This window comes from Achroia grisella, unplaced genomic scaffold (genome assembly GCF_030625045.1).
Source record: "Achroia grisella isolate CSIRO2021 unplaced genomic scaffold, CSIRO_AGI_Agris_v1 utg853, whole genome shotgun sequence".
Taxonomy (NCBI): Eukaryota; Metazoa; Arthropoda; class Insecta; order Lepidoptera; family Pyralidae; genus Achroia; species Achroia grisella.
The window spans coordinates 1484042-1496209 of NW_026713043.1; the positions used below are offsets into that span (position 1 = coordinate 1484042).

General features: G+C 32.9%; 1 protein-coding gene across 3 annotated transcripts in view; it reads right to left on the minus strand.

Moving 5' to 3' along the window:
- The window catches only part of LOC131852541 (uncharacterized), a 194509-nt gene that overhangs the window by 22667 nt on the left and 159674 nt on the right, over positions 1-12168 (minus strand). For all 3 annotated transcript variants that reach the window (XM_059203219.1, XM_059203220.1, XM_059203221.1), the window contains one exon: positions 954-1017. In XM_059203219.1, coding sequence (XP_059059202.1) covers positions 954-1017 — 64 coding nt within the window. The remainder of the gene's footprint in view (positions 1-953; positions 1018-12168) is intronic.

Sequence of the window (12168 nt, forward strand, 5' to 3'; positions counted from 1 at the left end):
TAAAATATTTAATAATCTTACCAAATAAAGTCAAAGATAGTAAAGTTTTAGATACATACTTTCATCCCCTATTTTATTTTACTCCCTTAAGGGAGAATTTTTTACAAACTTTGAATGTCATATTTATTTACATCTAATCAACCAAGCCTGTAACTTGCGTCTTTTTTATTTGATATAATCTAGATCAGAGGACCTTCCCCTATGAAATGTGCTAACCAATTAACCGTTGTTAGGTAACAGTCCTCAATTAAAAACGTAACATTAATAGCGTTACGGTTATTTCAATTACATTTATGTGTATTAGAGGTTCTCACGCTCTCGTTTTCAATAAGTTTTTGCGTCTTTCGACACACCGTTTCTATTAATGTCTAAAATAAATGATATGTGAACTTTATATGCACATTGTTTTATGGTAACTATATTTATTTTTTTGTTGCTATATATCTGTGTTGCCATTTTAAAGATCGATTATAATTAAGCAGTTTCATTTTTTCTATGCTCGTGTGGTTTATGCTCTAAAAGAACAAAACTGTGTGAAATATCATTCAGTATAATGATATTAAAAAATGATATTTAGAAGTATTCACTATAATATATATATATGTTACTTAATACAAAATTGTTTTAAGTTCAATATAAATTTTACAGTTGAAAGATTTTTGATCTGTGCTTCTTTATATATTAAAAAAAAAGTAGATGTAAAGTATCTTCAATTCAAATTCAAATTCAAAAATCGTTTATACATATACGACTTTTTACCAAGTTATGAACGTCATTTTTTTATATTATAGTTGTTTCCATACCTTCCAGTTCAGTATGTAGATCCAATTGAGAAAAATTGAGAAAAAATCGAATAAAAATCTTGATTTCGAGGTTGTTATTTTTTGCAGCCAGTACTTTTTTTTTTAAGTTCTAATAATACCTGAAATCTAATAATAATAACTGAATAATACCTTAGATACAGGCTCGTCACTCCACCCGCCGCTATTCGCCATGCCTTCCAAAAGCGTCAATTCGCTGTAACAATAAAAATAAATACATTTTAATGGATTTAACAAATCGTCTCTGACTTTAACAGTAGGAATAAGTTAGAAATTAGTATAATAACTATAGTTATAGTATGTCTTGATAGTTTTTAGTTCTTTTAATACCTTAAAAAGATTAATACCTTAATCTTTTCCATACTTAATAGGAAAACAGAATATTAATGTTAATTTCAAAGTTGTACATTATTAAATGCAATTTTAGCATTATTGCATACACTTTCTTGCTCGTTCTTCTTGTGATGAGACAGCTTTCCGAACGAGTGGTGGATAAAAAACAAATTGTTATGACTATTTTTTTTATTGGGTTGTTTGGGCTATTGTCAGATGTTTGTAGCACCTGTAGCACTGCGACCTACATAGATCTATTGTGCTCGCCCTTTTTCAAAGTTCGCTACCTAGACCCGTCAGGGACAAGAATTGAAGGATATTCTTAGGAGCGATGGTTTTTATCTCCTCGGGAAAGAGTGTAAACTTTCCAAAGGAGATATTTCGTTTATGCATGAGTGGGCTACAACCAGATAGGATGTGAAGCGGCGTTTCCTCTTCAGTTTGGCAGAATCTGCAGATTCTTGTCGTGCATAGGCCTGGTTTAGGCAATGCTTGTTTAATTTGCAGTGTCCTGTGAGGGCCCTAGTCATCATGTTGTTTTTACTCAATAGCAGTATTCAAAAGTGCTTAAATTAAGTTTATTTGAATAAATGATTTTCTATTCTATTCTATTGCTTCAATTTATTACAAACTACTTTAAAATTAGAATAATCGTCGTCTTTCTCGTATTGTAAATAATATGACTAGCTACCAAAGATTACATAAAAAAGTATCAGATACTACGTATGTTTGTTGATATCACTACAATAGGTACATAGGTTGGTAATATTTTTTTTCAGGACACACAGTGCCATCTAGACCTAAATTAAGCTAGCTAAAACTTGTATTGTGGGTACTAGTTAATATATAAATATTTTTTTTTGTAAATACATACATATTATACGTAGAAAACACCCAGACCGATACAAACAATCATACTCATGAATACAAATGTTTGTGCCGTGCGAGGAATTGAACCTGCGCCCATCGGAAGTAAGGCGGTAAACCGCTAGACCACCGAGTAATTCAGGTCGCTAGGGAACTATTTGTGGTTCTATAAGATAATTTTACATGTTCAGAACATACATATGTCAGTATCACTCCATTCGGTTAAATTCGCATTATTATAGGACATTGGTTATAATATCGCAATAGAGCATAGACAAAACCGCAGTCAGTTAAAAAACAAAGGTGACATTGTCACAATATGGAAATTACTAAGCTCGACGATTTTTTACCATTCAATTTCATCATGACACACTTTTCATTGGAGCAGAAATTTATAATAATATTACAATGAGCGATGGTGGAAAATATAGATTTCCATTCCACTATTTGCCAAGATATGACTATCTTAAACTGACCTCTGCGTACTTAGTATTTTACTACATCTTGAGGTCCCTTCGATGAAATATTAATGGTTGTTGTTTTGTTGAAAGTGGGCCTCTAATCGATCAGTAACGGGGTAATAATTTGCATAGTCTATGGTTCAGTTAAGTTAATTAAAAATATATATATAGTTTAGAATTTCGTTAATGCTAGAGGTTTTTTGTAACGGATGACAGGAATTGAGCATCCGCCAGCGCTGGCGTGCCCACTAGTGCCCACTAGTGGAATATGATAAGAGAAGATGAGGAGTTACCATATAGTGGCAAATTGATCAGGAATTTCATCGCTTAAAGGAAAACCTGACATTACCATGAATTATAGATAAGCCTCATTAATTTTTGGAGTTTGTTTTTTGTTTTTTTCGGCATATATATATATTTTCGCGTGTTATATATTATATATACATATGAATATGACGTAGATAGACACACATATAGATGCAATTTAAAATTAAAATTATGAAAAAAAAAATTTAATTTTAAATTACATCAATAATAATAATAATATTATTATTATTATATATCAAATATAGGCTAGTATAATAGGCTGCCATCTTAAATACCTGTCGTACAGTCTGAAAATTTCTCGAAATCTATGAAAAGGATAAAACACCAGTCACACCAGGCACACAATAAGTACACACACACTCACACATACATACACGCGCACACACACATAAACACATTCTGCACTTACTTCTCTTCACATCTTACTCAGCAAAAGCTGAGAAAAAATAAATAAATAAATAATAATAATAATAATAATAATAATCACATGACAATTCACACAGCGCCATCTAGACCCAAGTTAAGATAGCTAAAACTTGTGTTATGGGTACTAGATAACTGATACATATACATAGATATTTTTTTGTAAATATATACATATTACACATAGAAAACACCCAGACCGATACAAACAATCATACTCATGAATACAAATGTTTGTGTCGTGAGAGGAATCGAACCCGCGACCATCGGTCGTAAAGCGGTGTGCTAGACCGCTAGACCACCGAGGTCAATAAAACGTCGCTATCGATTACTAAATATTTCCGCTTGTGATTTACTCGCGTGAATCGATATTACGAATAGATTATATAAAAAAATAGTGTTAAGAAAGCGACCACGTGTTAGATAATAAACACCATAACACGATTCCGTATAAAATATTTCCATTCGATATCATTTAAAGTGATTTGTATAACGTTTTGTTTCTGTGTCGTGTTAGTGAAAATTATTATCTTTTCTAAGATCTTTGTATCCTGTACTTCTTATATAAATAAGTTCAAACTTTCAAATTTCGAAATTTGAAAGTTTGAACTTTGAATTTGTTTATGTGTCATTTTGTTTTACTTATTATTAATTATTTTAAGTAGTGTTTCTCAAATCATTAAAACTGATTAATGTGCTCTTTCTTTCCTTCCTTCTTTATTTCTTTATAAAATGTACTATTAACAAATCTGTGGTCGGGGGGATTTGTAAGGGAGGTTAATAATGTGGATTAATAATCCTATTGCTAGCAATGTACTATATCAGGTTGACCTCCACGCGGTTCCCTCTAGTGAATTTGCCACGATGGCCTAACTGACCTGACCTCATGCTCTTATGATACTCCACTGGTGCTCCGCCAGCGTATACCGTCAGCGCAGGCGGGTGAACCATTCCATAATCATCCAATAGATAAAAAATATTAAACAGATATGTTCTGTGGTGTTTATTACTAATCTATGGTGTTATTTGCAACAAATCGTAATAGAAACAATTTGTTTTCTACATAGAAAGTTAATGATAAGGAAAATGCATGAAAATTTCATAACATAAATCTGACTGCAAAGTTTCTACTGTGCATTTTCTAATGTTATTTAATAACTGAATTATTCATAGGTCCATAAAGGTACTTAATATTGAAATGGATTTCAACTTATTTGCAATTGGATAATATCGGAACGTGCATAAACTCGCGTGTTCACAGTTTTACTGCTGAGTAGACAGTAGGAAATTTATAATACACTAGCTGTACCCGCGACTTCGTCCGCGTGGAATTTAACATTATTTTTCTAAAATAAAAGTAGCCTATGATACTCCTTATTACACCAGCTACATGTCAAAAAAAGTCCCGTCAAAATCGGTCTAGCCATTTTAGAGATTAGCCGGAACTAACAGACAGACAGATCGACCAAAAATTGTAAAAGATGTTATTTTGGTGGTTTAATAAAATTGGAGTGTCTGTTTGTAATATTGATATAACCTTTTTTTTACTACATGTATATGAATATAAATATTTTGGTGTATGTACCGCATACACCAAAATAACACTTTTAAGAATGTTTGTCTGTCTGTCTGTCGTTCTGTTTGTTCCGGCTAATCTCTGAAATGGCTGGACCGATTTTGACGGAACTTTTTTTGTCATGTAGCTGGTGTAATAAGGAGTAACTTAGACTACTTTTATTTTCGAAAAATAATGTTATATTCCACGCGGACGAAGTTGCGGGTACAGCTAGTATAATATAAAATCAACATGTTTTATTCAGATATTTCATATTATATTTTATGTAATGCTTCAATCTGATATTGAAATATCTAATATCACAAATATTTCAATATCAGATTGAACCCGCAATTCATTCATTCATTCAATGATACTTTCCTATAATTTTCTTAAAATGATCTTAGACAAACAAAGCCGGCAGCGACAAACGGTACAGTTGGATTAATAAAAAGCGGTGTACGATGTACGATGGTAGGAATGGTAGCAAAACGTGATTGCTTCAGGGCCTAACAGTATCAAGTTACCTTCAAAGGTAGGTAACTATGATATTGTAGAGCAACTGATGTTGAATTAAATAATTTAATTGTATATTTTTTATACATCACTAGCAGACCACGTTGGTTTGCTATATAAATTGAAGTTTTAATCTAATATATAAAATTCTCGTATCACAGTTTTCGTTCCCACAAGTTTCTGCTCGTTCTTCCGAAACGTTATGACTATTCAAAAGTGCTTAAATTAAGTTTATTTGAATAATTGACCGATTCTCATGAAATTTTGTGAGCGTATTGAGTAGGTCTGAGAACCGGCCAACATCTATTTTTCATCCCCCTAAATGTTAGGGGTAGTCCACCCCTAATTTTTTATTTATTTTAAGGCAAAACAACGTTTGCCGGGACAGCTAGTATCGCTATAAAAATTAGGAATTAGTGGTTGAAGGGTGAAAATATATTTTGTATTGTATGCAACATCATAATTTTTTTTTTGGGGTGGGCCACCCTTATCTGTTAGAAGTATAAAAATAGATAATATATTCTCAGACCAGGCCACAGATACATATAGATATATAATTAAAATTAACCGATTTTGATGAAAATATATATAGCACATAAAATTACATCAAAATCAGTTAAGCCATTACGAAGAAGTGTGGTAATTAACACTGACAATTTTATATTTTATATGTGTGACAATTTATATACATACTAGCTGCCCACCTCGGCCTCGCTCGGGTGTACCTACATGTATTATACATATATACCTTCCTCTTGAATCACTCTATCTATTAAAAAATACGCTTCAAAATCCGTTACGCAGTTTTAAAGATTTAAGCATACATAGGGACGGACAGACAGCGATTTGTTTTATACTATGTAATGATTAGATAGTGTTTGAAATGTTTGTTTAATAACTGTTTTTTTTTAAATTGTTCATCGATTCTTTATTATTACGATTATTAAACAATGCCCTTGTTCCGTACCTGTACATTTGCGATAATCTCAAAAACTACTAAACGGATTTATATGCATTTATATTCATATAACAATAGAATAATTTCAGGTTATATGAAAGGTGTACATATAATTCGTTAATGATTTGTGTAAAAAATTAAATAGCCGAGCAAAGCCGCGGCGGTATGCTAGTTTACATATATATAATTGTATTTATTAAAGAAACAACATGAAATTAAAATCATATCAACATTAAGTACAGTCAGCATAATATAGCACAAGAGTCGATATAAAAAAAAATAGTTATTATATTTGGGAGACTTCAGTTGGGACAGTGACTTAGCGGTCTAGCATGATGCCTCGCTTTCCGATGGAGATGGGTTGTAGTTTCGGACAAAACAAACATTTACATTTATTAATTAAGTATATATTTACGTTGTCTGGTTACTTTTACATAAAAGATTCAGATATTATATGTATTTCAATAAAAAGGTATTAAAATGAGTCCAGCACATAGAAACCTTGTTGGTTTAGCACCAAACAGCGTGGCTTGCTGTCCCAAGTTACAGCTAGTTCAAATCTGGATGATAATATTAAAAACTTGTCTTGGTTAATACTTAATCAAATAAATAATTTTAAAACTATTTTTCTGGCTGTTTGTTCTTGTTAATCTCCGAAACGGCGGGACCGATTTTAACAGGACTTTTATTCACAGATAGCTAATGTTACACTTAAGCTATTTTAATTTTAGAAATTTTATTTATTTTAATCTCCGCAGACGAAGTCGCTAACAACTAGTGGATAATATATCTGACTACCCTATCCTGAATAGCAGTCGTAAGGAAAAATTTATTTATATATTATATAAATTTAATTTTTATTTGCTGTCCGTACGTAAATAATAGCGCAAATAAAATCACGTAAGCTCGGAGTGGAACCCGCTACACGATCGAGGTCGGGCATTCGTCTCACTGCGCCGACGGGTCCCGTAACTCGATTACGGCTACATAACATTTTATTACGGGCCATGTAAATATAATATATCATTTGTATGGAATTTGTATTATGTAGGTAACATTCACTATATAAGGAAAGTTGATCTTTGCAAGCTCTGATTTGGCTTTGATAACTTCATATATTTATAACAGCCACCATGGTTTAGGGTTTAACATACTGCCTTATTTCTGATGGTCGCGGGTTTTTCTCACAGTACAAACATTTGTATTCATGTTTGTATTGTTAATCATTTTAAACATGTGGCGGGGTGGACCGGATGCTACCTTTAATATGGTTGAATGCAACAATGGCTTGCTGATCCGTCATACTCGTGAATGGATGCTGTTTGTGGGGACTGGTCTGTTCGGGTTACGAACACTGATTAGACTATTTTCTTTTGCAATAGCATACGCTGGTGGTCACTCTATTCTCCCAAATTTAAATTAAAAATGAATCTGTATTATTGTAAACATATACAACATTTATTTGAAAAGTATACGAGCTGAGTTTCTTGTCAGTTCTCATCTCGAAATCATTCCGAAATGACTGTAGGTTTGACATTTTATAAGTCTGTAATAGACCTACATGAATAAAGATATTTTGAATTTGAATTACTCTGTGTGTTTCCAACGTAAAATATGTATGTATTTACAAAAAAAATTGTCATTAAAAATATTATTTGTTAGTTCTTTGTTAGATATTTTATTATAAATGTTTAGTTCCATTCGTAATTAACTGGATGTTGTCTATTATATCTTTACATGTTCTAGAAAATGTAAAAAAATTGTGTGGGTCGGGGTCAGCCTTAAATGCCTTTAAAATAGACCCCCATAGTAAGGAGTATGCATCGCTAAATCAACTTTGCAAGTTGTAGCTCGCTCGCTGTAATCTAAACTATCTCGAACAATAAATAAAGCTACGTACGGTAATATAAGACAGTTTACCGTAATACAGGTAATACCAAACAGCAGCCTGGCGGGACATATATATCCAGTAAACATTTGTATATTAAATTTATACGTAAAATAAAATTATCATCTGAGTTATAAATAATAATCTCAGGACAATTCACACAGCGCCATCTAGACCCAAGTTAAGCTATTAAAGCTTGTGTTACGGGTACTAGATAACTGATACAAATACATATATATATTTTTTTGTACATACATATATATTGTACATAAAAACAGCCAGACCCCCCTCCGATGGATCCCTCGTGCGATTCAAACGGGGATCGAAATTACGAGGTTCTAACCCCTAGCGGTGTCGCTGTATGCCTTCAGCCGCTCCATAAGTCTTTCCTTTGGTTTGGAGTGCCATCTGCACTAGCCCACTATGCGGTAAATAGTATTTTTTTCTTATGGATGATAATGGAATAGAGCACCTACCTGCGCAGACGGTTTACGCTTACGGCACCAGTGGAAGGTGATAAGATGAGCATGAGGCCGGGTTAGTTAGCCGATCGTGGTAAATTCATCATGAATTTATCACGATGGTTTCCAGGGGAATCGCGTGAAGGTCAACCTGATACGGTACATCGCTAACAATGGTGTTATTAGTCCATATTACTAACAATCCCCTTTTCCCCTTTGGCCAACAGCATTACTGTAGTCCGAAAAAGAAACCACAAGGCTGTTTGTCTTATTAAAACAAATAGACCTGAATATTATAATCTCAGGACAATTCACATAGCGCCATCTAGTCCCAAATTAAGCTAGCTAAAGCTTGTATTATGGGTACTAGACAACTGATACAAATATATAGATATTTTTTTCCTAAATACATACATATTATACATAGAAAACACGTAGACCGATACAAACAATCATCCTCATGGATACAAATGTTTGTACCGTGCGAGGAATCGAACCCGCGACCATCGGACGTAAAGCGGTGTGCTAAACCACTTGACTACCGAGGTCGTCAAATATATTGATTCATATTACGGTTGTTATCGTGGTATGATAATAAATTTATTTATTGCTATAAACAAAGTCGTAATAAAATGTATGGTAGCGAAGTACCGTTGCTGTTTGACCCACCGAGCGTCGTGCCCGACCAAACAGTACAGGTACTTAAAATCATGATTAAATTGACCCTACAAAGACAAACTGTAGGTCATCTATGCATAATATATTTATACATATAATAAACATTTTGAAAATATTAATGAAAATATTTGACGGCCGCGATGGTCTAGCGGTTAAGCACACCGCTTTACTTCCAATGGTCGTGGGTTCGATTCCACGCACGGTGCAAACATTTGTATTCATGAGTATGATATGTCGGTCTGGGTGTTTTATATGTATATACTGTGTATTTCCAAAAAAAATATGCAAATTTATTATTATTATTATTTATATAAAAATATAACTGAGATCTGTCTATACATGGAACATGTATGAGGAATATTATTATATGGGGAATTTATTAAAGTACAAACCAAAGCGATGATTATTACAGTTTTCGTCTGTCTGTGTATGAGTTTTTTTACTAATGTATTGTGGTTTACTTCTCATACTGTCTTTTGTTTGATTTATTTCAATCCTAATCTTAACAAGGAAGTTTAAAAAACGATTGAAATAAACTAATTCAAATTTATTCTAAATACCACGGTTAAATCAAAAATCATCTATACATATAAATAAAATTGGAGTTTTTATTTGTAATATTGAAATAACCGTTTTTTTCTACATGTATATGAATATAAATACGATACATGCACCAAAATAACATTTTTTACAATTTATGTCTGTCTGTTTGTTCCGGCTAATCTCTGAAACGGTTGTACCTATTTTGACGGGACCTTTTTTGGCAGGTAGCTCTTATAATAAGGAGTAACTTAGGGTACTTTTATTTTAGAAAATACAGTTAAAATTCACGCGGACGAAGTCGCGAATACAGCTAGTTTATTAATACAGAACATCTTAGCCGCTTAAGAACTTAAAAATTTCAGTTGAGAAGAACAGGAAAAAGAATTCAACTGATTATTAGTCTTATTTTTAATTTATAGGTTCCCACATATTTTCCTAGAAGTATTAAATAGCCTATACAATAAAAGTGATCATCAAAATCGATACTTTCTCAGTCTCCAGCCTTAACCAAACCGCAAGTTAACTACTAGGCCGTCTAACTGAACGTGAACTTTTTATTTCCCCCACGTACGAACAATAGGCCCGCAGTTCTTAGAAACAATAATATGAACATACGTTTGCGACATTAAATTATTGTTAGTTTACGGTACATGCTAGGATTCTTGCACAACACCGATTTCTATGTTTCATTTGCAATTAAAAACCGATAAAATAGTACTTTGACTCTCCTAGACTTCCGTAAGAATTGCCTATAGAAAAGACTAGAAATTATCTTTATTAAAAATCTGAAACATAAAAATCACATATTACAGTTTTGATATAGTACTAAAAATTATTATTGTGTATGTAGTAAATAAACTGCTTGGAAGAAACTCAAAGCTGTCTACTGACAATAAGCTGCTCATATACAACACAATCCTTAAGCCAATCTGGATGTATGGGCTCCAGCTGTGGGGTTCTGCAAGTGTTACCAACATCAACAAAATTTAAAGAGCTCAAAACTACATATTGAAGCAAACCTGTAACGCACCCTGGTTTATTTGTAACTCGGAGGTTCATCACCACATGGGGATCACTCTGTCAAGGAGGAAATCTCTCAAACAATAAAAAAATATAAAATCAAGCTGGACAGACATACAAATAAACTTGCTGTTCAACTAATATTGCCTGATTATATGGCACGTCTTAAGAGACGTAAAATACCAGACTTCAACAACATAAGCTGGAATATCTGAGGCTGGATTCTCAATGGAGAATCAACTCTCACGATATCAGATAGTTAACAAATCTGCTTATAGTGTGGAAGATTAATTGCATGATATAAAAAAAATATAGTAAATAAACAGGCCACCAGAAAATCTGCAGATTTTGCCAAACTGAAGAGGAAACGCCACTACACATCCTAAGTGGTTGTAGTCCACTCATGTATACACGAAATGTCTGCTTTGGAAAGTTTACACTCTATCCTGAGGAGATAAAAACCATCGCTGCTAAGAATATGCTTCAATTCTTGTCCCTGACGGGTCTAGGTAGCGAACTTTGAAAAGGGCGAGCACAATAGATCTATGTAGATCACAGTGCTGCAAGTACTACATGCATCTGATAATAGCCCAAACAATCCAATAAAAAATTAGTTCACCACGTTTATAATAAAGCTAGCTGACTTTGCAAATTTTGTTTTGTCATATAACAACAACCACAACAACAACAACAACTTATTGGGGTGGAACCCTTATCACTTAGGGTACGAAAAATAGAAAATAGCCGATACTCAGACCTACTGAACATGCATATAAAATTGCATAAAAATCGGTCGAGCTAATTCGGAAAAGCATGGTAACTAACATTGTGATACGAGAATTTTATATATAAACTAGCTACTCGCCCCGGCCCCGTCCGGGTTTATGTTTCAAAGTTTATATATATAATACATTGCACATGTATTATACATATAAACCTTCCTCTAGAATCACTTTATCTAATAAAAAAAAAACGCTTCAAAATCCGTTGCGTAATTTTAAATATTTAATTATACATATAGGGACGGACAGACAGCGAGAGCGACTTTGTTTTATACTATGTAATGATAATAATAACCAAATCTGTATTATTATTACCATTTTTTACATCATTATTACTTTGTTTGCTTTCAACACTTTCAAACAGCTTCCGTTTGTGTATACATCATCTTTTTTTTTTAAATTGCCTTCGATGCAAAGGTCAACATTGTTAGTAATATTCTGTTGGATGTTACAATTTCTTTTCGCATTTCCAAACTTTTTAAAAATAATCGGATGTCCGGTCATTGTAGTGAGGTGTCGATGTAATAACACTCAT